Genomic DNA, 24,639 nt, shown 5'->3' with positions numbered 1-24,639 from the left:
CTTAGTTTTGTCATCTATGATACATTCAGTCCTGTGTTGGACAAGTGAATTGATTTTTGCCGGGAGATACGTGAGCTAGGGTTCAATTCCGGCCGCTGGGGGACCAATACTAGGTGAAATGTGAAAAGTGAAATATGATGTATTTAAAAAAAATTAATTGGTGTTATGTTTTTTGTTTTTCTTTTTTATTTATGTAAATGTGGTGAAAAGTGTTAATGTGTTTTAAGAAAATTGAAAGTATTTTAAAGTTTAAAAATGTACATGTATTGTAAAAATATGTTTTAATGTTATATGTTATGGGCCTGATGAATGGGAGCAGCCCCTTGCCGCCATGGGTAGCTAGAATGTGAATTCTGATATTGTTATCTTAGTTTAAAGATCTCTCCCTTCCCATAGAATCGTGTAGTCTTTGAAGATTTAGAGGCTGAAAACCTCCTTTAAAATCATGAGGGATACCTCACTTCAGGTGTGCAAAAAAGTTCCAAAGCTGCCAGTAGCGGAATTCCAAAAGGTGCCGACACTTTAGCAGCACAATGTCTGTTTTGACAGCTTTGCTTTGAAAAAAAAGTATTCATATAAGTAAAATAAGCAGAAAAGTAACAAATGTAACTTAGTATAGCTTTCAGTTAGAAATATCAATAGTTTTCTTAATCACAATTAATAACGTAATCTAATTAAATGGCAAGCCATATACTAGCCATAAATATCATACCCCATAATCTTATATATACCATTTTATCAAAAGCACTGTATCATAATTACTCTAATACTGTTAGTGGAGTATAGTATTCAAAGTCTGAAGTATTCTGTATACAACTTAATGCTCTTACTTTATGGATGGAGTTGTACACTCCAATGCTATTGGTATTATAAAATTGATGCATACCCAACTGCTTGATTAATACTCATTGATCACCATAATACAACTATAAAAAGTACCATTTGATTTTCTGGAAGAACAATTTTGATTGGCAGCCTGGCAGTCACATGCATTATGAAGCTGTGATATTAGTTTGCGCAAACTTAATCTTAAAAAAAAAAAAAATCGCAGCTTAAGGACGAAACTGAAGAATAAACTTCTCTTTCACCTTTGATTCGTTCTGATTCCCGCAGTCACCGGTCTTATAATAGTAGAGTTCTATGTTTTTTCACTTTCATTTTTGACGCATACTGATATTTACTTTAGCGTGACTGCTGACCAATTGCATACCCAACATCATACTTGATACCCAGTGGTCACTATAACTGCAAAAAGCACAACTAGATGTTCTAGGAGAATAATCTTGATTGGCAGCCAGGGAGTCATATATATCCTGAAGTTGTGATATTAGTTTTACCCTAATCTAATCCCCAAAAGAAACACAAGTACTGCTATATTGTAGTATGGCTGTTTTAGGCTACTAATCTTCCACGTTCCAGCTTTCCCATTACCTGCTTTAACTATAAGATTCTTTCAAATGACGAATAAACAGTTTTGAGAGAATTTGGCTGTTCAAGATTTGGACAAATATTCACTTTCAGTTGAAGAGAAAAGGAGCAAGTAAAAACTTGTCCACAAGGACAAAGGATAACAAAAACTTAAAAAGTAAATTTTCACATAGCGAAATTAAAGTTCAACGAGCTATTAGTTTGAACAAGTTTAAAAAGCAGCAGCGCAAGAAGAAATATATCTCTTCTTGCAGAAGAGAAGAGATACATATATCTTGTGAGAAGAGATATTTCAGAAGAGATGAATCATCTAGTAGAAAAAAAAAGAATATTAAAAACGGAAACAGCTCTTGTTTGTGTTGTAGTTGCTCTTTTTGTTTTAGTTTTTATTCCTGTTGGGTCGACTTACTTACAGTTCATTACCATGAACTTTTTTTTTATCAATCTTCAAACACAGATATAAAGTAGCAGAGTAAGAAATAATGACCGACTGTTTATAAAACAAAAATAAGTCTGAAAACAAAATAAAACTCAACAAGAAAACAATCTGGAAATAATAACCGAACTTTTACTTTCGACTACAGTATTCAATTCTTTATAAATGTTTTGAGGTTGCTTCCATTTTAATCAAATATTCCCCGAATTTGAATATAATTATTCGGATTCCTCGAATTGGCATTGTGTCTCACTAATAGGACCAGAGGGGAGGGACTGCAATTTTTACAGTAAGAAGATTATATTTAGGAATAGTTCTGAATGACAAATCATATTCTACCACATTTTTTTTTTAATTCTATTGTTTTTATCTCAGAATTAGCCTTTATACACGGTTAATAGTTGCTCAAGCATTAGAAGTCGTGGAGGTAGGCCTATATTAAAATACAAAATCCAAGGCCCTAATTTGTGCAGAATATCTAATCTGTAAAGTTTCATTCGCTTAATTAACAAATTTCCTAGACCATAAAAAGATCATACACTGCAGCTAAACACTAAATCAGGCATGGACGCCTGCCAAAAATATTGCAGGGGGAAGGGTACCAGAATAGAACTGGCGATGAAAGGAGGAGGAAGGGAATACATTTGAAGATAAAAGTAAAAAAAAAACAAAATTCTCAAGGAAAAAAGAAAAGTACTGATTTTTACATACCAAATGAAGCAAAATTCAACATATCTTTGAATGGTAAAGATTCCTGGCAAAAAGATGAATTCCTTTATTCTGTACTTATGTATTATTAAATATAAAAAACAGGTTTTTTTCCTGAAAGTAAGGAGCGACATTAAAACCTTAAACGAACAGAATTTATTTCGTATACTGAACGGGCTGTTCCTCCTCAACATTTAAGCAAAATTTTTTATTGTTTTAAAAAGTAGAGCTGTGAGAAAGAGTCAAATTTTCGTGCAAAGAGCGGGGCGTTGAGGAGGGGACAGCCCCTTTCATATACGGAATACTTTCTGTTCGTTTTAAGTTTTAATGTCACTCCTTACTTTCAGTTAGAAAAACTTGTTTTTTTTTTAAATTAATGCAGGCTTTGAATTTGGCTCACCGTACATGATGAAATAAACGAAATTTGCATATTAATTTTACTGTTCATTAACTACTAATAACCTTATAATAACTTAAGTTTTATTTTTGTTCCAGTTATTTAAGGATGACTCCTGAATCAGAAAGACTATCTAATTAGAACAATAACCTCTTTTAAAAGTTAAAAAAGAAACTTTAGCGTAAGAGCGAGCTCTTAAGGAGAGTCAACCCCCCTCATATACGTAATATTTTCTGTTCTTTTTAAGCTGTAATGTTGCTTCTTACTTTCAGTTGAAAAAACTTGTTTTTTATTTATTGATGGTCATTTTTTAAATAATATTGGGAAATCCAGCTGCCCCTATGTGGAAAATTTCCTTCAACTGTGAGAACATTTTTCATGGAACGATCCTCCCAGGTAACTAAAATTAGCGATATTTGTGAAATTAATTTTAAAGAAAAAAAAGGTATAGTAACAGAGTCAGAATATTTTTACTAAAATGAAAGTCACAAGTTCAGCAATTCTCAAATGACTGAAATGAATTAATGAAAAGATCTTTAACCCCCTCATATACGTAACAATTTATGTTCGTTTCAAGTTTTAATTTTTTTCCTTACTTTCAGTTGAAAAAAACTTACTTTTTTTTATTTAATAACAACCACAAGCCTAAGACATGCAATATCTTTGATTTCTCAAGAAGCGAAGTTGGGTTAATACTAATGAAAAATACAAAAACATGATGAAAATATAATGCTTTATAAACATATTCTGGCTATGTATTTGCACATTGGGGGGAGACTTGAACTAAAATAACCTAACCCCATCCCCTAATATAAAATTATATAGCCCAAATCACAGAACTCCACTGTATTCTGTCATCCGTCACTTGTTTTCCACTAAGCGTAATCATTTCTTTAATATAGACAGATAAAACCTATTTGTTCCCGAGTTTTATACAGTGCAATGTGTAAACTTGAGTGTTGTTAGTACAACCCATAAGTACCCTTTAATCTGTTATGAATACAATTATTATGTATTTAAGATTAATATATTATGCCCAAAACCTAGAGAGAAAACAAGAATCAAACTAAATTGCAGAAAATAAGAGAAAAGGCATCATCTAAAAGGCCATAAAAAAAGGTCTCGAGTGGTATGTTCACCTAATTTATAACTCGATAAATAAAATATCTCTAAATTTATCATAAAATTCCCTCCCCTCCCCCTCTCTGCATAGGTGCCATTACCTATGCAAAATAATTCTTCAATCTAACTCTCTTATATTTTCAGACCTTTGAAAATTAAACAGAACATCAAAATAAAACAAAATTGAAACTTACAGTCCAGCTGCCTAAAATAACCCTCTTTGGATCGATGCTCAGACTTACACTGAACGTTATCGTGCTCAAATGAAATTCTTTATAGTCTTATAACACTATGCTTTTACTAGTATTGGAAGAAAGGTCAGTAATTCAATGATTTAAATCCGGTTTTGATGTGTAGTAAATAATTGAGACAAAGATTTTGGAAAGTACTAAAAAAATTATGTCAAGTTAAGTGAAAATGATAGTTACTAGGGCTTAATTGTCACTAGTGATAAATCACAAGGGGTGGCAACCTTTGAAAAAAAGGAGATTTTAGCAGAACCATTCTTTTAAAAAAAAGATTTTTGGGCAAATCCCTAAATATTCGAGTATAGTGGAAGCACGGGTATTTTCAGACAAAATTTGCCAACAAATTTTGCTATGCCAAGTAGCATTGCTGCTATACTACCCCAATTTTTGCACGGCAGGGCACAACTTGTGTTTTGACAGCGTATCCTTGAGCAAAAATTATTTTATATGTAAAAGTAGTATTTCAGACAAAATCTGCCAACAAATTTGAAAGCTGCCAAGTAGCATTACTACTTTGCTACCCCACTTTTTGCACAACGGCCCCACTTATGATGATATTTTTACTTACTAGCATGGACCCCGAGTGCTAGCAGAGTTTAGGGCCTCTGTTATGTTATCTTTGTACTCTTGTAAACATTTTTCCAAATGTTGATGCGTTCTACTGATATACCAACTGATACAATAAAATAATATTTGATGTAAACCCTTTGACAAGTAATTGGGGTTTTATCCTTACCAGAGTTAAGAAAATTAATAACTTTTAAGTTACTTGCATAAACAACAGACTTTTCATCCTAATTTTGTGGTAATTTTGGCATGTTGTAAATATATACGAGGGCTTATTAGAAACATCAGCTGATAAAAGGTCTTTGATTTGAAGCAAATGCTTATTTAACCTTTTGACTATAAGAGGCCTTTAATTTCAAGGCAAAGTCAATTCAACCTAACTGACCAAATGTATTATTAATAAAAGAGCCATTTCCAGAAAATATATATAATATAATATAAAATATAATAACATAAAAATATAAATACATAAGAAAATATAAAACATATAATCTGATAAAAAATTAATTCCTGCTGGAAGTAAGGCTTTGAGCAGATATTTAGGACACGACCAACAGAAGAAATCAAAAACAGCTTTTTTAACCTTTGGGGATGAAAGGATTAAAAATGAAATTATCTATTATTTTTGTGAGATTTACGCAAATTATAAAATCAAGTTTATTACTAGTGAGAATAACAATAAAAAAAAACTTTTTTTTATTAACTTTTGCTATAATATATATATATATATATATATATATATATATATATATATATATATATATATATATATATATACATATATATATATATATATATATATATATAAATAAACAATTCAATTTGAATTATGTTCATTAAAATATTTCTATATTTATTTATCAAATTTAATTTTTATTCTTATTACAAGATTTTATTACAAGATTTTGTTTATCATTTAAGACTTAAAGTATTCTATTTGCATTTACAGTTTCTAGAGTAAAGTGCAAGTTTCTATGATATTTGCCAAAATGTTCTAAGAAACACCCGAGTTCATCATTTATTCTGGTTCACCTTTGATCAGCCATATTGTCGAAAACTCTAGTTATTCAGTACTTTTTGAAGACATCTCTCGTAATGATCTAGATACTAAACAAATTGTTCGAGAAGCAGTGAATTACTACGGAAGTATTTTGTACTCTCTAATGAAACTTGGAACTCCCTTGCTATGAAGGTTTATGGCAGTAAAACTTATTTGATAGAGCTTTTTTCCCTTACAAAAAATACAAAAAATTCAATTTGTTATGTTATCAATATACGAAGTTATTGATACTATTTGATACTCTAATATCATTTTGATACTCTCTAATGATATTTCCTCTTTGATAATCTCTCTACTATTTGACATGCTCTCTATTTGATATACTCTCTATACACTATTTGATACTCTAATGAAACCTGGAACTCCCTTGCTATGAAGGTTTATGGCAGTAAAACTTATTTGATAGAGCTTTTTTCCCTTACAAAAAATTCAATTTGTTATGTTATCAATATACGAGGATATTGATACTATTTACTCTAAATAAATGATATTTCGAAAACTCTAGTTATTCAGTACTTTTTGAAGACATCTCTCGTAATGATCTAGATACTAAACAAATTGTTCGAGAAGCAGTTGAATTACTACGGAAGTATTTTGATACTCTCTAATGAAACTTGGAACTCCCTTGCTATGAAGGTTTATGGCAGTAAACAAAAAAATACAAAAAATACAATTTGTTATGTTATCAATATACGAGGATATTGATACTATTTGATACTCTAATATCATTTTGATACTCTCTAATGATATTTCCTCTTTGATAATCTCTCTACTATTTGACATGCTCTGTATTTGATATACTCTCTATACACTATTTGATACTCTCTATTGAAATTTGGAACTCTAATGAATTTTCACTTACCTGGTAGTTTATTCAGTAGCCTTCCAGATACAGTCTGACTCCGCCAAAGCTTCACTAGCAAATTTTCTACGTATTTTGTCTTCCAAAGAAATCGGAAAATGTTTGTATATTCCGCTTTCATTTCCACTGACGTAATCTGCAAAAGAGAACAGATTAATTGTTGAATTTGAAGCCAATCGGAAAAAGCTCTATCAAATAAGTTTTACTACCATAAATCTTCATAACAACGGAATATACCAAAAAGGGGATACCAAAAAGGGGTAAATTCAATGGCCAAAGTGTCCAAGCAACTCGGCTCAGTAACACCAATTGACAGACATAGAGGGTGGAAGGGAACTTTCTTCTAATGAAAATAAAAAGTTATTTTTTAAGATCTTGAGGTTAGAGGCAGGGGGAGGGTGAGTGCCTTTTCGTTTTTGTTTTAATGAAGATAAAAAAAAGTGTCTTTCACAACCTAGGAGAAACGGCCCTCCCTAACAGGTTTATACAGCACAGCAAAATAACGAAAATTCCATACAAGAAAGCAAAAACTGTCCTTTTTTTCTAGGGTTAACTGGCAGAAAAAAAAAGTTAATTGACATATTTTCAAGTTACTAAAACCAAGTAAAACACGATAAAGGTAATGGACCTCTACCTAATACTTAATCGTTTAAAAAGATTTTGCCGTATTTAACCAATGGTAGAATATTACTTATGGTAAAATTTGAGCACAGTCATTTCTGCTACGGTAACCAAAGAAGTACAGTGCTGAGCTACAGAGGTTCCACAGGAGTGCAAAAACAGTGAAACAACCAATATTTTGGGTTGTTCGATTGTTATTAATAATCAGTTGCTTAAAAAATGAATATATTTGTCAGACCTTCAAGATAGTAGTAGTAGTAGTAGTAGTAGTAGACAGGTTTAATAGCAAAAACTTGACAGCTGTCGCTGATTTGTGTTTCTTTAGAACATATACAAAATCAAGCTACACTTGTAAATATAAATGAAACTATAAATATTAACTCTTATTATACATTTTGACTAAAACCGGGACGAAAGAATTACCATATCGGTTTGTTCTTGCTTTAACGGGAACTAACTTATCTTGCTTTCTCGTTCTTGATGGTAGAGGTTGATCAGGTAGAATGTCACAGTGCTGAGATTTAGAAAGCAAGTACTTTCCAAAACTCATTATCAGAGTTTCGTACCGGTTTTGGAGTGACGGCAGTCCTAGCACTTCCAGAGCCTTTTCGTAGGGGATGTCACGGCGGCCCAAGATGATCTATACCGCTCGCTTCTGAACCGATTCAACCTCCTGACAAAGTTCTCACTGTTCTCAGTGCTGAGGGCACCCAAACAGGACACGCATATTCCAGAATGGGGCGGACATACGATATGTATGCATACTTAATACTCTCTGTGTTTGCACTGAACCTACGCATACCGTTTAAAGTCTGTAGACTAGCGTTTGCACTTTTAACCACGTTTTCAATATGTGTGGCAAAGCTGAAGTCATTGGAAAAAGTAACTCCAAGGATCTTGATGCTGTTTGCTAGAAGGAATGGAACATTTGGCTCCATAACATCACTTTTTAGCGGGTTAAAGCGCACTATCTTCGACTTGTTCACATAAATCTCAAGATTTAGCTCCACGCAAGACACAGACTTAAAGCCATACTTGATAAGATTTTAGTTGAAAGATCACTATGAAAGTTACAAATAAAAAAGAAAGAGAGTAGAACTGCAACTTTGAATCATAGGACTACAATACTAAAATATAGTAAGAAAAAAAAGCTATACGCAAGCGTGATGTCACAGGACTAAATCAAAGAAGGTCCGTACTTAAATTCATAATATAAAAAAAAAACTGCGACAAACTAGAAAAAAAAGACAGAAAAAGAGATAGGTTGGCGGGAGGGAGAGAGAAGGGAAGAGAGATAGGGAAAGAGAGAGAGAGGAAGAGAGAATCTTCGCCGGCGTTCCTTTTTACCTTGTGCATGCTGGTGCTGTCCTCTTTAATATAGGGGTTATAGAATCTAATACCTAAGAAAATACGGTGAGACAGTCAGTATTTATTGAGGAAAATTAAAATACAAAGAAAAAAAACTCCATTCATCCATCCTGCCTGTGAGTAGATATCCTTCACAAGAAAAAAAATTTAATGTTGCACAATACAATGTGGCTTACCGTTAGAAGTGGGCCATCAATCCTATACTCCAATGAAAACCCATCCCACCCTGTTTGTCCAGTATTGTCAAGCGTGACATCCAGCCTCTTTAGAACTTCTGAATCATCAAACTGAGCATTGGTTTGTCGAATGGCAGTTTCAAGCAGTGTTGCAAGAACATGAGACGAAACTGATAAAATTGGTTTATTTAACTCGGGCCTAGAAATTTAATACAAGGTTCAATCAGATTATATTTTAAACATCAATTCTAAATATGTATTAAACTGAACCAAATACCGTGCTACACATAAAATTCATTCATATACGTTTGAGAAACATGAGGTTATTTAGATTGACCATAAGGAGAATTTACATAATTCGCAATATGGGTATTGTACCCCAAAGGTCACAAAGCTATGCAAATAAAAATACTATATTGACAGCATCAACTGTATTCTGTCCACAATGAAAAAACACCCGTGGGTTGACAAAAATGGTGTTTTTAGCAAGATATCCAGATTCTCATTCAACCCTCAAAAAGGCTCTCGTCAAAACGACGAATATTGATCTAGGCTTATGAGTTCTTGTTAAGTAGTAACTAAGAGTTATGCGATAACTAGATACAGTTATAATAATACTAAACGACTATGCCTAATAACATATGTAAACATGTATGCTTGTCCCGTTTGGCATCCCTGTCTCACCCAAAGTCAGACAAAAAAATTATTCTTGGCTCTTCCTTTACTACTCATGAAGGTGGTCTATGTCAGCTTTAACTGTTTTCCTTGGATAGAAGATGTCATAAACTTACCATGGACGTTGATAGAAATACCAACAGTTGGACTTCTACAGTTAAATTTTCCTCCCTAACAAGAAAACTGAGAAACTCAAAAGGCAGGAGGAGATTGCCCCGCCTCCAGATTTTGTGCCCCTTAGGTTTTGAAAAAAATCTTTTAGGGGGATTTTGGTATTAAAAATACAATACTAAACTAACTGAAACTAATGCCATGAGATTTTTATTTCAAAAGATTTTCACGGGGACTCAAAAATCAGTTTTGGTTCCTTTTTGGAGCTTTTTTTTTCGTCGTTTTAACCATTGACTTTATTGTTTGACCTAACTGAAATCCAAATAGCACTTGCTATTTTGGATTTTCCTGTTGCTACTTTGTTTTAGCTTCTCACATAACTTAATTCCTTTTTTTCTTAACATGAACTTGCTCATAATAGTTTAAAGTATTGTAGTGAATAAGAATATTCTATCCTATACCTTAAAAGTAAAATACATATTAAACAGGAGAACAATAAAGAAGGTGGGAAATTCTGAATTTGGTTCGACCCCATTATCTAGGTCTATAAAGGAGGAAAGGTTCAGATGGTTGCATCGCATTTTTCAAAAGTAGACGGCCAATACCTCTGGTTTCCGGCCAGTACAGTTGGAGCTAGACAAAAAGTAAAATCAACACAAATGGAGTTACTAGAAGAAAAAGTTTAAGCGAAGTAGACATCTCAAGGTAAGGAAAAAAGTGTGAAACTGTGGATAGAGAGGTAACGAAGGTGCTTGTTTAGTTGTGTTGGCTTCAAGTGAGGTGGTATGGGATTAGTTCGGGTGCAGTAGCTGAAAAGGCAGTATGTTCCAAATAAAATTTTCAATGAAAGCGGGCAAACAGAAAAATCTATTTTAAGTTTTGGCTATTAATGAAAACCTATATTTGCAGAAACTAAAGTAAGGATTTCTCAGGCATCCAAGGAACGGCAAGAACTATGTTGCAATCCGAAGATCTATTTCTCAAATTTTTCTAAGTGAGAAAAGAGAGAAAATACTTCCCTGTATCTTATAGAAGAGATAGGAAGTAGAGAAGAGAAAGAGAAGAGAGAAGAAGTGTGTGTAGAAGAAGGCAGTATGTTCCAACTAAAATTTTCAAAGGAAAGTAGGCAAACAGAAAAATCTGTTTTAAGTTTTGTTTTAAGTTCTTAGAGAAGAGAAAGAAAGTTCTGTATCTTATAGAAGAGAAAATACATCCCTGTATCTTATAGAACCATTAATACTTCAAGAATGAGTTAGGAAATTGGGTCATTTGATTGAAATTGTTGACTTTGCCTAATGGTGCATTTGTTTAGTGGGGCATAAATCTAAGCTCTCTTAAAAACACCACATAACGTCATTTAAATCACCATAACTTGTTAGTAGCAGTATTAACGAACAAATAAACTCACGTCAACGCTTCAAGTAATGTGAACGCAAAATCTCCCTGAGAAAGCATGATGTATTTCCTAAAGGCGTCAAAATGTTTTGCTAGCTCGTATTTATTCATCATAACCATTAATAAATGCTTTGAAGTTGCATCACACGACTCAACAACCAATTCTCGAAGTTCTCCGTCTTCCCATTTAACAATCCATGGTTCTTCCCCTACAAATATAGCAAAACATAATCAGTAGCAGAAAATGGTCAACAGAGACTAGATTTGAACTTGATTTGTTGTCATTGAAAGGAAAGGGTTCAGTAACGAATAGTGTAACCTAGTGACGGCATAACCTATTGGTGTCATTACCTGATGACGTCAAAATGCGTGACTATCGACAGTAACCGATGACTCAATGGCTTTTAACATGAAACCTTTTTGTTTTAGCTTTTAACAAGCTTTTAACATGAAAACTTCAGGTTCATTGTTTGCTTTCTCAGTTACAAAGCGTATAACATTGGGAATAAGCTTAGTCCGAGAATATAACAAAATAAATTTTTAACAATTTTTCACCTTAGTTATGCTAAAACCAGCTGGAAGAGAAAGATTAAAAAAAGATCAAATGGAACTAGTTTTTTGTAATTTAGTTTTTTTCACATTTTGATTGTTCATTTAATTTATTAGTTACAAAAAGTGTTATGTTATTCCGGGTCGTGAAATGTAGTATTATGCATGTGTTTGTTTGCGTAAAAGTTCAACTCAGTATACGGTTTTACTCTCAAATTCCTTAAATAATTTAAGAAATCGTTTTATTATTTCTATCCTATTGAAAATAATTTTTCCATTTTTTCTTGTCCTTGTTCGGAAAATAAACTATTGTATTACTGCTAAAATTAATGTACTATTATTCTCAAAGACAAGAAACATCAGATTACAACAGCCAATTCTCAAAGGTTTCCATCTTCTCACTTGGTAGTCCAGGGTTAGCCCCTTCCAACAAAGTAAATCAAAGTTCTCAAAGGACTCAATTTTTGCTTCAGTAGCTGGATTTAAAATCATTCAGCAAACCTCTGACCACGCAGACAAACATCCGCTTTACTTTTGTCTCGGATCAAAGTTGAAGATTCCCCTTTTTCTGTCGGCAAAGTTTTGTTTGAAATAAAGAAAAACTTCCTGTTTAAAGGATGTTCAGTTGAATTTGCAATACCGCAAGAATGTAATATTGACTTTCTACTTTAAATGGGAATTCAACAGCACCTTTTTTATGGCACTTGGTATTAACCAAGTGACATATAGCAATCGCAAATTCTGTCAGTCTGTCCTGGTTTTGCTACTTTAGGCACTTCCAGGTAAGCTAGGACGATGAAATTTGGCAGGCGTATTCGGGACCGGACCAGATTAAATTAGAAATAATCGTTTTCCCGATTTGACCATCTGAGGTGGGAGTGGAGGGCCCGTTAATTCGGAATAAATAGAAAAATTGAAGTATTTTTAACTTACGAACGGTTGATCAGATCTTAATGAAATTAGATGTTTGGAAGGATATCGTGTTTCAGAGCTGTTATTTTAAGTCCCGACCGGATCTCGTGACATTGGGGGGAGTTGGGAGGGAGGAACCTAAAATCTTGGAAAACACTTAGAGTGGAGGGATCGGGATGGAACTTAGTGGGAAAAATAAGCACAAGTCCTAGATACATGATTGACATAACCGGAGCGGACCTGCTCTCTTTGGGGTAGTTAGGGGGGGGGGGGGTTAATTAGAAAAATTAGAAAAAAATGCGGTATTTTTAACTTACGAATGGGAGATCGGATCTCAATGAAATTGGATATTTAGAAAGATATAGTTTCTCAGAGCTCTTACTTTAAATCCCGACCGGATCTGGTGACATTGGGGGGAGTTGGGAGGGGGAAACCTAAAACTTGGAAAACACTTAGAGTGGAGGGATCAAGATGAAACTTGGTGGGGAAAATAAGCACAAGTCCTAGATACATGATTGACACAACCGGAACGGATCCGCTCTCTTTGGGGTAGTTGGAGGGGGGGGTTAATTCTGAAAAATTAGAAAAAATGAGGTATTTTTAACTTACGAACGGGTAATCGGATCTCAATGAAACTTCATATTCAGAAGGATATCGTGTCTCAAAGCTCTTATTTTAAATCCCGACCGGATCTGGTGACATTGGCGGGAGTTTGGGGTGGGGGAACCTAAAATCATGGAAAACGCTTAGATTGGAGGGATCGGGATGAAACTTGGTGAGAAAAATAAGCAGAAGTCTTAGATACGTGATTTACATAATTAGAACGGATCCACTCTATTGTGGGGGGGGGGGGTTAATTCTGAAAAATTAGAAAAAATGAGGTACTTTTAACTTACGAAGGAGTGATCGGATCTTCATGAAACTTCACATTTAGAAGGACATCTTAACTCAGATCTCTTATTTTAAATCTCAACCAGATCCAGCGTAATTGGGGGGGGGGCAGTTGGAGGGACCGGAAATCTTAGAAAATACTTAAAGCGGTGAGATCAGGATGAAACTGGATGAGAAGAATAAAAACCTGTCTAAGATACGTGACTGACATAACCGGACCGGATCTGCTCTCTTTGGTGGAGTTGGGGGGGGGGTAATATTGAAAATTGAGGTATTTGTAACTTGCGAAAGGGTGGCCAGATCTTAATGAAATTTGATATTTAGAAGGATTTTGTGCTTTAAAGCTCTAATTTTAAATTCCGACCAGATCCTGTGACATTGGGGGGAGTTGGAGGGGGAAACCAGAATTCTTGGAAAACGGGAAAATTGGGGTATTTTTATCTTACAAATAAGTGATCGGATCTTAATGAAATTTGATATTTAGAAAGAATTCATGTCTCAGAGCTGTTGTTTCAAATCCCGACCAGATCTTTGACATTGGGGGGAGTTGGAGGGGGAAATCTTGGAAAACACTTGGAGTGGAGGAATCGGGATGAAGCTTGGTGGATAGAATAAGCAAATGTCCTTGATACGTGATCGACGAAACCATACTGGATTCGCTCTCTTTGGGGGAGTTGGGGGGAGGGGTTCAGTGATTTGGCGAGTCAGGTGCTTCTGGACGTGCTAGGACGATGAAAATCGGTAGGCGTGTCAGGGACCTGCACAAATTGACTTGATAAAGTCGTTTTCGCAGATTCGACCATCTGGGGGGCTAAAGGGAGAGGAAAAATTAGAAAAAAATTAAGTATTTATAACTTACGAGTGAGTGATCGGATCTTAATGAATTTTGATATTTAGAAGGACATCGTGACTCAGAGCTCTTATTTTAAGTCCTGACCGGCACTAAGTCTCTTATTTTCCTTTTAAATCAATCTATTGATTCATAAAATTTTGTTAGAGCTTTATACCATATGATCTCTTGGCTCTTAGCTCTTCTTGCCTCGTCACAGGTGCCATATGAGCTGTTAGCTCTTGTTGAAGAAGTGCTGTTTTTTTTTTTTTTTTTTTTTTAAGAAGTGCAGTTTTCTAAGACAGCATCTTTTTTGAACTGGTATTCAACAGCAGCTTTCTACAGCGATTTTAGAGAAAATTCAAATACCGACACTAGGTCGTTTTCATTGGACAAAATTTGCCAAAATTTTTCCCCAAAATTTGCCAAAATTTTCTTAAAGATTTTTGCTAAATAGAACAATAATCATAAAAAATGATAAAATATTAGGAGGCTTCCGGACAAGATTTTTTTTTTTTCATTTACAGGGTTCAGTAATAAATGGATGAAAAAAAGCTATTTAATGATTATTAGCCATTTAACCATCAGAGAGCAATGATTCTTGGTAAGAGTAAAAAAAAAAAAGAACAAGCTAAACTTACAACAATTTCAGAATTTTTTGCAACAACAGTTAGACATTAGGGAATTAGGGGGGCCAGTAGTCCAAGAAATACGAAAAATACGACAACAACAGCAATACAAACATAAAAAATACGTCATAAGCTATTTCAATATCATGGCATAAAATCATCTTCCTAGGTTCTATTTTCCGAAGATGAACTATACAGATCTTCACTTTCTTTTTAAAGTATTAATTCATGAGCAATAAATGGCAAATATTAGGTAGATAATGGTGAATGCGTCATTTTAGATAATCAAGACAACATTTAGACAATATTCATTTTAGACCAATACTGCTTGTCCTGGGTTTCGGAAGAAAAACTTGTTTTATATCTTTTTTTTATCAATGTCATTAAAAGCTCTACAAAATAAACCTTGAATTTGCAGCCAACGAATCAAACAGTAAATAAAAAAAGTAACTTTAGATTAATCGGCTCCTGAAGTTACTAAAGGAAATTAATATGACATGCATGAACATGTTTGTAATAAACGGTAAACTATACACCAACATTTTTTCCTCAGTATATTTCAATCTGTTATTCCCCTTCCTGAAACGTCTGCTGTTTCTAAGTTGGGATTCAAGGATCGTAGCTAAGGCTACAATTTTCACAGCTGTGGTGGGATTGTAGCAAATGAGACTCGAGTCTGCGTCCCTAGACAGCAGTGGAAACCCTTCAGAGCACCTCAAAGTGGTGAAGGAGTGTAAACACCTTTAGATCCACACAGAGCGAAATGGTAACAAACGCGCTCCGGGTGACCCACAAGATTGTGGTCCTTGCGGTAAAATAGATCCCCATGAAACATCTATGGATCTCAGACCTCGTAAAAATTTGAATATGACTAAAGCGCCCCCGGTATGCGAAGCGGCCCCCGTATTAGCGTGAGTGTCGAGAAGTAAGCTAGCCAATCATGCTACGGCGTTCCTGGCAGGTGACGCGACTTCGAGTATGGCACCGAAGTTGAAAAATAAGCGAGCCATAGCTATAGATAAACCCTGTACTGCTATTAGGCAAACTCAATTAAGACTGAACATCGGCTGCTGGAATGCGCGATCTGCAAAAGATCAAACTACTCAAGTCCTCCTCGAGCACGAAAGTGAAAGACATAAAATCGATATACTCTGCTAATCCGAAACATAAATATGTGGCTCTAGCACAAAAGTCATTACTGCCCATGGTTCACTCCAAACATTTCTATCTCTCTTCTATTCAGGAGTAGAGAACAACTCGGGACTCCAAGGTGTAGGATATTTACAAAGCAAAAGAGCCAGAAATGCCCTTCTAGGATGGGAAACACTCCCCCCTCCCTAGCCAAGATTAGATTCAAGGGCAACCCAGCTAACATACCTCTACTGTCAGCCTATGCTTCTACGCATGATGCACTAGACGAAACGAAAAATAATTTTTACACGGAACTAAAAACCGTGACTTGAGCTATAGTCGCAAGAGACTACCTAATTGTAGCTGGAGACTTCAATGCAAGAGTGAGACCTAAGGACCAAACAACTAGCCAAGCGCTTGGTAACTTTGGTTTAGGTCAAGATTGCCAAAATGGTGAAAAGCTAGTAAATTATGCCCTAATGAATCAACTGACTGCGTCCAATACTCTTTTCCAGCATAAGACAAGCAACCTATTAACTTAGTATTTCAACGATGGTGTTACCAAATCCCAAATTGGCTACATACTCATCCGACAGCGGCGGAGAAGCTCTGTTCAAGATTCACGTTCTTATAAGGGAGTGGATACTGGATCGAAATCTAGGTCAGATCATAAACTGATCATTACATAATTTTTCCTTCGTCTCCCAGCACGCTAAAAGAATAAAAACAAAACCTCGCATTGATATCAGTAAACTTAAGGATGAAATAGTCAAACATGCCTCAGCTCAGAACTGACTAACCGCTTTGATGCACTAGATTGGGATTCATTAAGCCTTGAGGATAAATGGGGATCATTCAAGACAATTATGTCGACGATAGCCGGGAAGTTTCTAGGGAACACAAAAGCGAAAGGAAAACACTGGATCTCTGCCAAAACTCTTTCCTTAGTTGAGCAAAGGAGGAATCTGATCGGCCCCGTAGAAGCAATCAAACACCTTCGTAAGTAAATAAAACGCTCGTCGAGAATTGATCGTCAACAGACATAGGAAGAAGCCGCCACCTCATTGGAAAAAGCAACCCGAACTCATGACATCCGGAAGCTTTGTCCGATTCTCAAAGAAACTACAGGGAAAAAGGTAGCTGTGTCAGAAGTTGTCAAAGACCACCAAGGAAAAATCATTTCCTCCCAGAACGATCGGATGATTAGATGGAAACAACATTTCCAATCATTGCTAGATCCCTCTCATTAATCCCCCTATGACGATCTTCCCCCATCTGTCAAAACAAAACCTTATGATATTGAACTGGGCACTCCTAAAACAACAAAACAGTAAAACAATAAACAATAAAACAATAAAAACAATACAGAATCATAAATCCCCTGGTAAGATGGCCTTCCTCCTGAACTATACAAGAAATGCCCCGAAGTAACAGCTGAACAGATCCATGGAATCCTTCAAGACACATGGAAAACTAATTCCTTCCCAAAGGACTGGATATCTTCAATTATACTGACCTTTTATAAGAAAGGATACAAGACTGAATAGAGAAATTACCGAAGAATAACTTATAGATATCGCGGTAAAAACATTCGGGGTAATTCTCTTTAACCGTTTCAAAAGTGACCAGGAGAAAAATACCCGAGAAGGCTGGTTTCAGACTAGGCAGAGGCTACATTTATAAGATTTTCGGCACCCACCGAACAATCGAACATGGATGCTTACGCCAAATACTTAGAATTCGCCGGCAAGATCGTATATCTAACTCCGATATTCGCCGACCCTGAAAGATTAGAAGAGATGTCGCTACCACCGTTAAAAAGAACCGCTCAGAATGGCTGGGTCACGTCCTGCGAAGACCACCAGAATACCTGCCCCGTCGAATCTTTCTAGTTGAGCCCTACGGCTCTTGGAAGAGGCATCAAGGAGGGCAAAAGAAGAACTGGTGGATCCTGATCAAGTCTGACCTGGATCCCATTGGTGGCTTTAAGAAATTTGGACATAGATGGTCGGCCCAGTGGCTCCCGTTCGCAGAGCAATTGGCAGCAGATCGTGAAACCTGGTCCAAAGAGGTCACAAGGATCCTGGATGCCGGACGAGGCAGAAACGCCTGACTCCCACCACAAGTAGAAGTCGAATAAAGTAATCTGTTATTATGAGCGACAAACCTACATTTAAAATTTTAACTTGGATTTTTACTCAATGTCCTCTATGGCTCAGTGGTAAGAGCTGCCGGCGTCGTTATTGTGAGGTCGTGGGTTCGAGTCCAACTAATATAATGGCAAGCTCCTTAGAAAAATCTCTATTTGTTTTGATGTTGTCACTAAAGTTGGATTGCTTAATTCCAGTTATATAGCTGCAAATCTACTAAAACTTGTAGGAAAAATTCGCATTGATGAGTAAGATACTTTTCTGGTAAAATGTGAGAAGATTAAGTTCCGTAATAATTGCATACTCTCTAATCTCTTTTATGTCGGTTTATCAATATACACAAATTTACATTTTACTTACTAATATTCAATTCCAAATATTTATGCATATCAACATTTATATATATATGCTAAAAAGTGTGATCAAGGTACATGTAAAGCTATCAATCGAGAAAAAAATATTCCTCGAAATTGAATAAAGATAAGACATAATTAATAGCGTCCTAGCCAAGTGGTTAGTACACCAGACTTGAAATCCTTTGTCAGTAAGGACAGGGGTTGGAGTCCTAGAGTTGCTGCTAATTTGGTTTCGAAAGCGAGTCAGTGGCGTGACTCTTTAAGCTTAGCCAGACTCACCCCAACTCTAAATGAGTGCCTGGAGAAATCTGGGGAAGGTAAACAGGAAGGCTGTGCAAAAGCAGAGGATGGCTGGCCCCTTATAATCCTTTGCGCTTACTGGCTGAAGGGACATAACACGGAGATTAGCATCGCCAGTAGGGACTGTGGATTCTAATACCGTATTCTTTTCCTTACCTTTTAATTTCATTGATGGATTGATAAAAGGGAAGTTTATTAATATAGCCAATGAAAAATAAACAATTAAGCTGACGAAAAATTCCCGAACCCAGTGTAATTAATAGAAAATGGATCGTTCACTTTAAAATTAACAGTATAGTGAACACATAATGTCAAAACTACAACAGAACTTTCTTGAGTGATGTTATATTTTTCTAATTGAATTGAGTTGAACAGTTTCGAAATAAGGCGCAAATCACTGGATAAAAAAGTGATTACCCTTTATTGGAGAGTTCAAAGACTAGCTTTACTTGAAAAAAAAATGTCAACTTTTTTTTAGAAACTTTAATTTTTTTTTTCTTTTTATAGCCCAATGGAATTATTTCAAAAATCTAGATATTTACTCATTTTCGATCTTTTTGACCCACCCCCACCCCCCGTTTCAATTCATCATCCTTTGACTAAGAGCTATTTTGAAACATGTAATAGACTTAAGGCATTCACGAGAGCGTCTGTACCTCCTTCTCTAATGATTTTGATGAGCTTCGCGTGACCAGGTATTTCAGATGAATCTCCACACACTTCTCGAAGAAATCGTAGACTTTTGCCTGCTGTTAGAATCATCTGAGCGTCCTCTCTGCTTAGAAAACTAGGAACCATTGTCTGTCTAAAAGAAACACAAAACATTTAAGAACAAAAACATAGCATATGGCTCTGTTAAGTATATAAGGCGGTAACTGCTAGGAAAAAATGTTTACTTTTCTAAGAGAGGTTTTTGTGGGTATCCCCTTTTTTGCTTAATCGAATAAATATACTTTATGTAGTAATTAAATTGAGAATTTAGCCACTTCAAACATATGAGGTTTCTTATGCAACAGCCACATATAAATTAAAGTTATTTGAAATAGTGCTCACTTTTTTCATTTGTGGAAACTGGGATTCATTTCGTCTTTCCTCATGTTACTAAATAAAAAAAAAGTTTTTTTTTCAACTTAAAGAAGCAACATTGAAACTTAAAACGAAGAGAAATTATTACGTATAGAAGAGGGTTCACACCCTCTTCAATACCTCGCTCTTCACGTTAAAGTTTTGATTTTGTTAAAGCTCATTAAGAATGACCCCTAAATCACAAAGTCCGTTTAATTAGAATAAATAGCTTTTTTGAAATTACTAAAAAAAACTTTAAAGTAAAGAGTGAGGTATTGACGAGGGGACGAACCCCCTCATATACTTAATACTTTCTATTAATTTTAATGTTGCTCCTTAATTTCAGTAGAAAAAACCTGTTTTTTCTTAAATTTAATTTATGATTTTTTAAATAGTTTTTTTAATGTTTAAATAATGCTGTTTTTAAATAATGCTGGGAAATCCGGCAGCCCCTCCATAGAAAATTCCCTTCCCCGATGAAATATTCCTCCATGGAAAGATCCTTCCACGTAACTACCTTTCCCTACACCCCCACCAGAAAAAAATCCCCCTGAAAACGTCTGTATGCTTCCCAATAACCAATACTATAAGTAAACAATGGGTAAAGTTCATAACTTGCAGCCCTTCCCCTAGGGACTGTGGGGGATTAAGTCATCCTCAAAAAAATAGTTTCGACTAGGCTGAACAAAATGGCTACCTCAAAATTTTGATCGGGTGACTTTGGGAGAAAATGATCGTGGGAGGGGGCCTATTTACCCTCCAATTTTTGTGTTCACTTTAAAAGGACCCGAGAGCTTTTAATTTCCGTTTGAATGTGCCTTCTCACGATATTGTAGGACCACTGGGTCGATACGATCACCCCTGGGGAAAAAAACACAACAAATTAATAAATAAGTAAAGAACGCCTAAGTGAAGAACGACGGTGGCATAATATATTATTATTATTATTTGTTTTTTTGGTCTTACACCAGGGCACTTCATATCGAAGGACTAGTCGTAGCACCTTCGAAAAGGATTCATTCAACTGGAAATTGAAAAGGCAAGTGCCCTTTCTAATAGTCGAAAGTGATTAGAGGGCAACTAACCCCTCTACAGCAGCCACTATTCGCCCAAACACATCCAATAAAAACTTTGTGATTGCCTTTTTATTCAATGTAGTCAAAAGGTCCGGAAATTAGGTATTCGAGGATGACAGCCCCCCCCCCGCCCTCCCCACAGACACAACCCTCAGGGCAAGGGTTATAAGTTATACCCTGGGGGCATATAAGGTTTATACAGAAAGGTTGATCGTATAAACTTCAGAGAGGGCTCATTAGATTGGTAATCAGAAGCCTAATTCTTGACCCTCTTTTAAGATTCAGAGTGATTGGAGGGTGGATAGTCCCTCTCCCACCTCGTATTTTCCCAAAATGCGTCTGACAGAAATTTTCAGACGGCCACTTGTTGTCGTAGAAACTTTGAAAAAGGCTCATTCGATTGGGAATTGAAGGGACTAGTGCTCTTTTAAAAGTCGAAACTGATTAGAGGGCCATTAACCCCATACCGCGTCAACCATTTCCTCAAACACTTCCACAAAAATTTTGACATAGCCATTTTGTTCAGTGTAGCTATAAGGTCCGGAAATTATGTCTTTAATGATGATAACCCCCCATAGCCCTAAGGATTAGGGTTGTACGTCAGGCCCTGGGGGGCATATAAGTTTTTTATAGAGTTTATATAAGCTTTTTATATTATTTTTTTATAGGCAAATACAGAGCCACACATACAGGCACGGTGAGAGAGAGACAAAAACACACACAAACAGACAGAGTCAGACACACAAACACAAAAAGATAAACACAGAGACAGGCTAACACACAATCAGACAAACAGGCACAAGAGAGAGACAAAAACAAACGCAAACATAGAGTCAAACACACAAAGACAGACACAGAGGCATGCAAACAGACGCTCAGACACGCACCCTCAATGAGAGTTTTATGCACTGATGCTATTTGTTTTTTTCGTTCGTGACTTCTTTCTTACGTTTTTACTGGAAAATTTGTCGGCATCACCTAGCCCTAATACTGAATCCACGATTATCTCCAAGCTATCATGGCGTATTCAGACAAAGGTGAGCACTTGATTGAACTGGCTTGTAATAATACATTAAATGTATCTAATCCTTCTGTCTATTTTTCTGTCCTGGGTCGTCTTGAGCTTTTCGAAAATGAACCATTAGATTTAGAAGAGGTATTGAATGAGGGAAGCGAGATTATGCGGCAAGACGATTATTTAGGGTTGTTGATAAAAATGAGACCAAATTTAGAAGTAGATTGTTTGAAGACCAAGTTGGGCCAGGTGAGCTCTCAGTTAGAGAGTTGAACATTCAAGGCCTTTGTTCCTCTATTCATGAATCTAAATTCCTTCTTTGTGAGTCGCATTCATCCCCTAAAGTAATCGGATTATGTGAAACATTTTTAAGAGATATTAATGACTCATTATTTGATATTCCATGCTATACGATTGAACGGTTAAATAGGTCGAAATTGTCTAAAGGAGGTCTTGCTTTTTACATGTCTAATGGTGGTACATATTCGGTTCGTAAGGATATTTCTGTTAATTTTGAAGGAGTATTTGAGTCCCTTTGTGTTGAATTACTAATTAATCAGAAAACAATTCTATTTGCAGAGGTTTATCGCCCCCATAATGGACCCTTTAGTACTTTCCATGATACTCTTACTAGTTTATTGGAAAAGTTCATAGTCTGAATTTTGATATTATATTTATGAGTGATTTTAATATTAATCTATTGGATAAAAACTCGTCAATGGCGATGGATTTTTATCTGCTATGACTTCTTTTGGTTTATTGTCTTCTATTTTGAACCCAAAACGTATCACAGAGTCGTCCGCCACTTTAATTGATAACATATTTTCATCTCTTTCTTCTCAAAATATTGCTGTAATTATATCGGATATATCAGACCATTTTCCAGTATGCTCTAAGTTTGATGTGTTGAGTACCCATCCTTCTAAATCATTTGTTAGAGGGCAGCATTTTCTCACAAAGGATGAGCAGCTCTCGAACAGGTCGAAAATCGGAAGTATCATGGGAATTTGTGGATGATTTTAATGTGCCTACAAACGATGTGTTTGAAAAATTTTATGGGATGATCAAGGACACTTTCGTTGAAGTATGTCTACGTGACCAGAAGAAAAACGATTCCAAGGGGCCAGCCCCGTTGTGTCCGCAGATGACACTTGGATGAGTAGAGTGTGCTAAGGGAAAAGCTTATTTTTGGAAGTTTACAAGAATCATCCCACACCTGAGCGGCATCAACGTTTCAAAGAGTATCGCAATATTTAAGTCGGCAACACGTAGGATTAAAACGGATTATTATCGTAGTAAATTTTCAGAGTCCAGGAAAGATATAAGAAAACACGGATGATTGCAAACTCCGTTGTTAAGCCTGGTCATTCGCCTCCTTCATTACCAACGAAGCTCGAGCTGAACAGAGAGGATATTGATAAAGAAGAGGTAAAGCGGGAGCTTAAATCATATTTTGCTTCAGTTGGTCGTTTGACAGCTAATTCTGTATCTGAATCAAGATCCAATAGTGATTTTACTAGATATTTGGGTCCTTCTTGCCACAAATCTTTTGTCCTTGAATAAGTAACTGTAACATAGACGTTTTTCGAATAGTTTCTAATTTAAAGGGATTATCTTCTTCAGGGCCTGATTTAGTACCCATTCGAGTAGTCAAATCTGTTTTCCCAGCGATACTGACTCCGCTAACAAAATTAATTAATAGGTCGTTTGAGCGTGAAGTTTTCCCTCAGACACTGAAGTCCGCGCGTATAATCGTCATTCACGAAGGTGATAGCAAGAGTAATCTTCAATTTACCGGCCTATTTCACATTTCCAAAGATTTTTGAAAAATCATTCCATTCTCGTTTGGTAGATTTCTTTGTAGCGAAGAAATTTTTTCATGAGCACCAGTTTGGGTTTCGTCCAAAGAATTACTGAACAGGCTTGTATTGGTCTTCCCAATTTTGTGAATGATGCTTTGGACTTGAAGAAGACGCCAGTGGCACTTTTTTTGGATGTGAGAAAAGCTTTTGACTGTTTGTCCCATGATATTCTACTTGCAAAATTTTCGCATTTTGGTGTTCGGGGAGAAACATTAGAGTGGTTGCAATCTTAACTTCATAGCCCGGGTTATTCTCATATTAAGACCAAAGTAGACTTTGGAATTCCACAGGGGTTTATCCTTGGTCGTTTGCTTTACATTGTATATGCCAATGACTTATATTTAGCTATAAGAGATGCTCCAAGGTCCATTTGTTGCAGCATATGTCACCTAGATGAGTTGCAGTACCCTAATTCAATATATATTGAACAAAACTTTGATTTATTTGTATTTGCTGATGATAGTACGCTTGTTTGTGCCAAGCGGGATCAAAATAATTTGGTAATCAAGCTTCAAATACTGATGGACAGAGCTCATGAGTGGTTTGAAGCAAATTGTCTCGCTCTAAATGTTTCCAAGTCAATTTTTGGTCTTTTCTTTTCCGGAATTGGCTTGCAATTTCATGGTTTGAAAATAATTCCAAGTTCTAGAGTTATTATTTCTAGATCACAAAATAGGTTTGTTAGGTTTTTAGGAGTCCT

The 24,639-nt window shown here is 35.7% G+C and overlaps 1 protein-coding gene across 1 annotated transcript in view; it reads right to left on the bottom strand.

Moving 5' to 3' along the window:
- The window catches only part of LOC136032915 (gamma-tubulin complex component 3 homolog), a 90,546-nt gene that overhangs the window by 10,491 nt on the left and 55,416 nt on the right, over nucleotides 1–24,639 (bottom strand). The window contains exons 9-12 of the mRNA XM_065713374.1: nucleotides 19,578–19,726; nucleotides 11,188–11,383; nucleotides 8,994–9,192; nucleotides 6,829–6,964 (exon numbers count right to left, since the gene is read on the bottom strand). Coding sequence (XP_065569446.1) covers nucleotides 6,829–6,964; nucleotides 8,994–9,192; nucleotides 11,188–11,383; nucleotides 19,578–19,726 — 680 coding nt within the window. The remainder of the gene's footprint in view (nucleotides 1–6,828; nucleotides 6,965–8,993; nucleotides 9,193–11,187; nucleotides 11,384–19,577; nucleotides 19,727–24,639) is intronic.

Source organism: Artemia franciscana, chromosome 11, assembly GCF_032884065.1.
Source record: "Artemia franciscana chromosome 11, ASM3288406v1, whole genome shotgun sequence".
Taxonomy (NCBI): domain Eukaryota; kingdom Metazoa; phylum Arthropoda; class Branchiopoda; order Anostraca; family Artemiidae; genus Artemia; species Artemia franciscana.
Note: the sequence above shows the minus strand (reverse complement) of the source record. Positions and strands in the feature narration are given on the sequence as shown.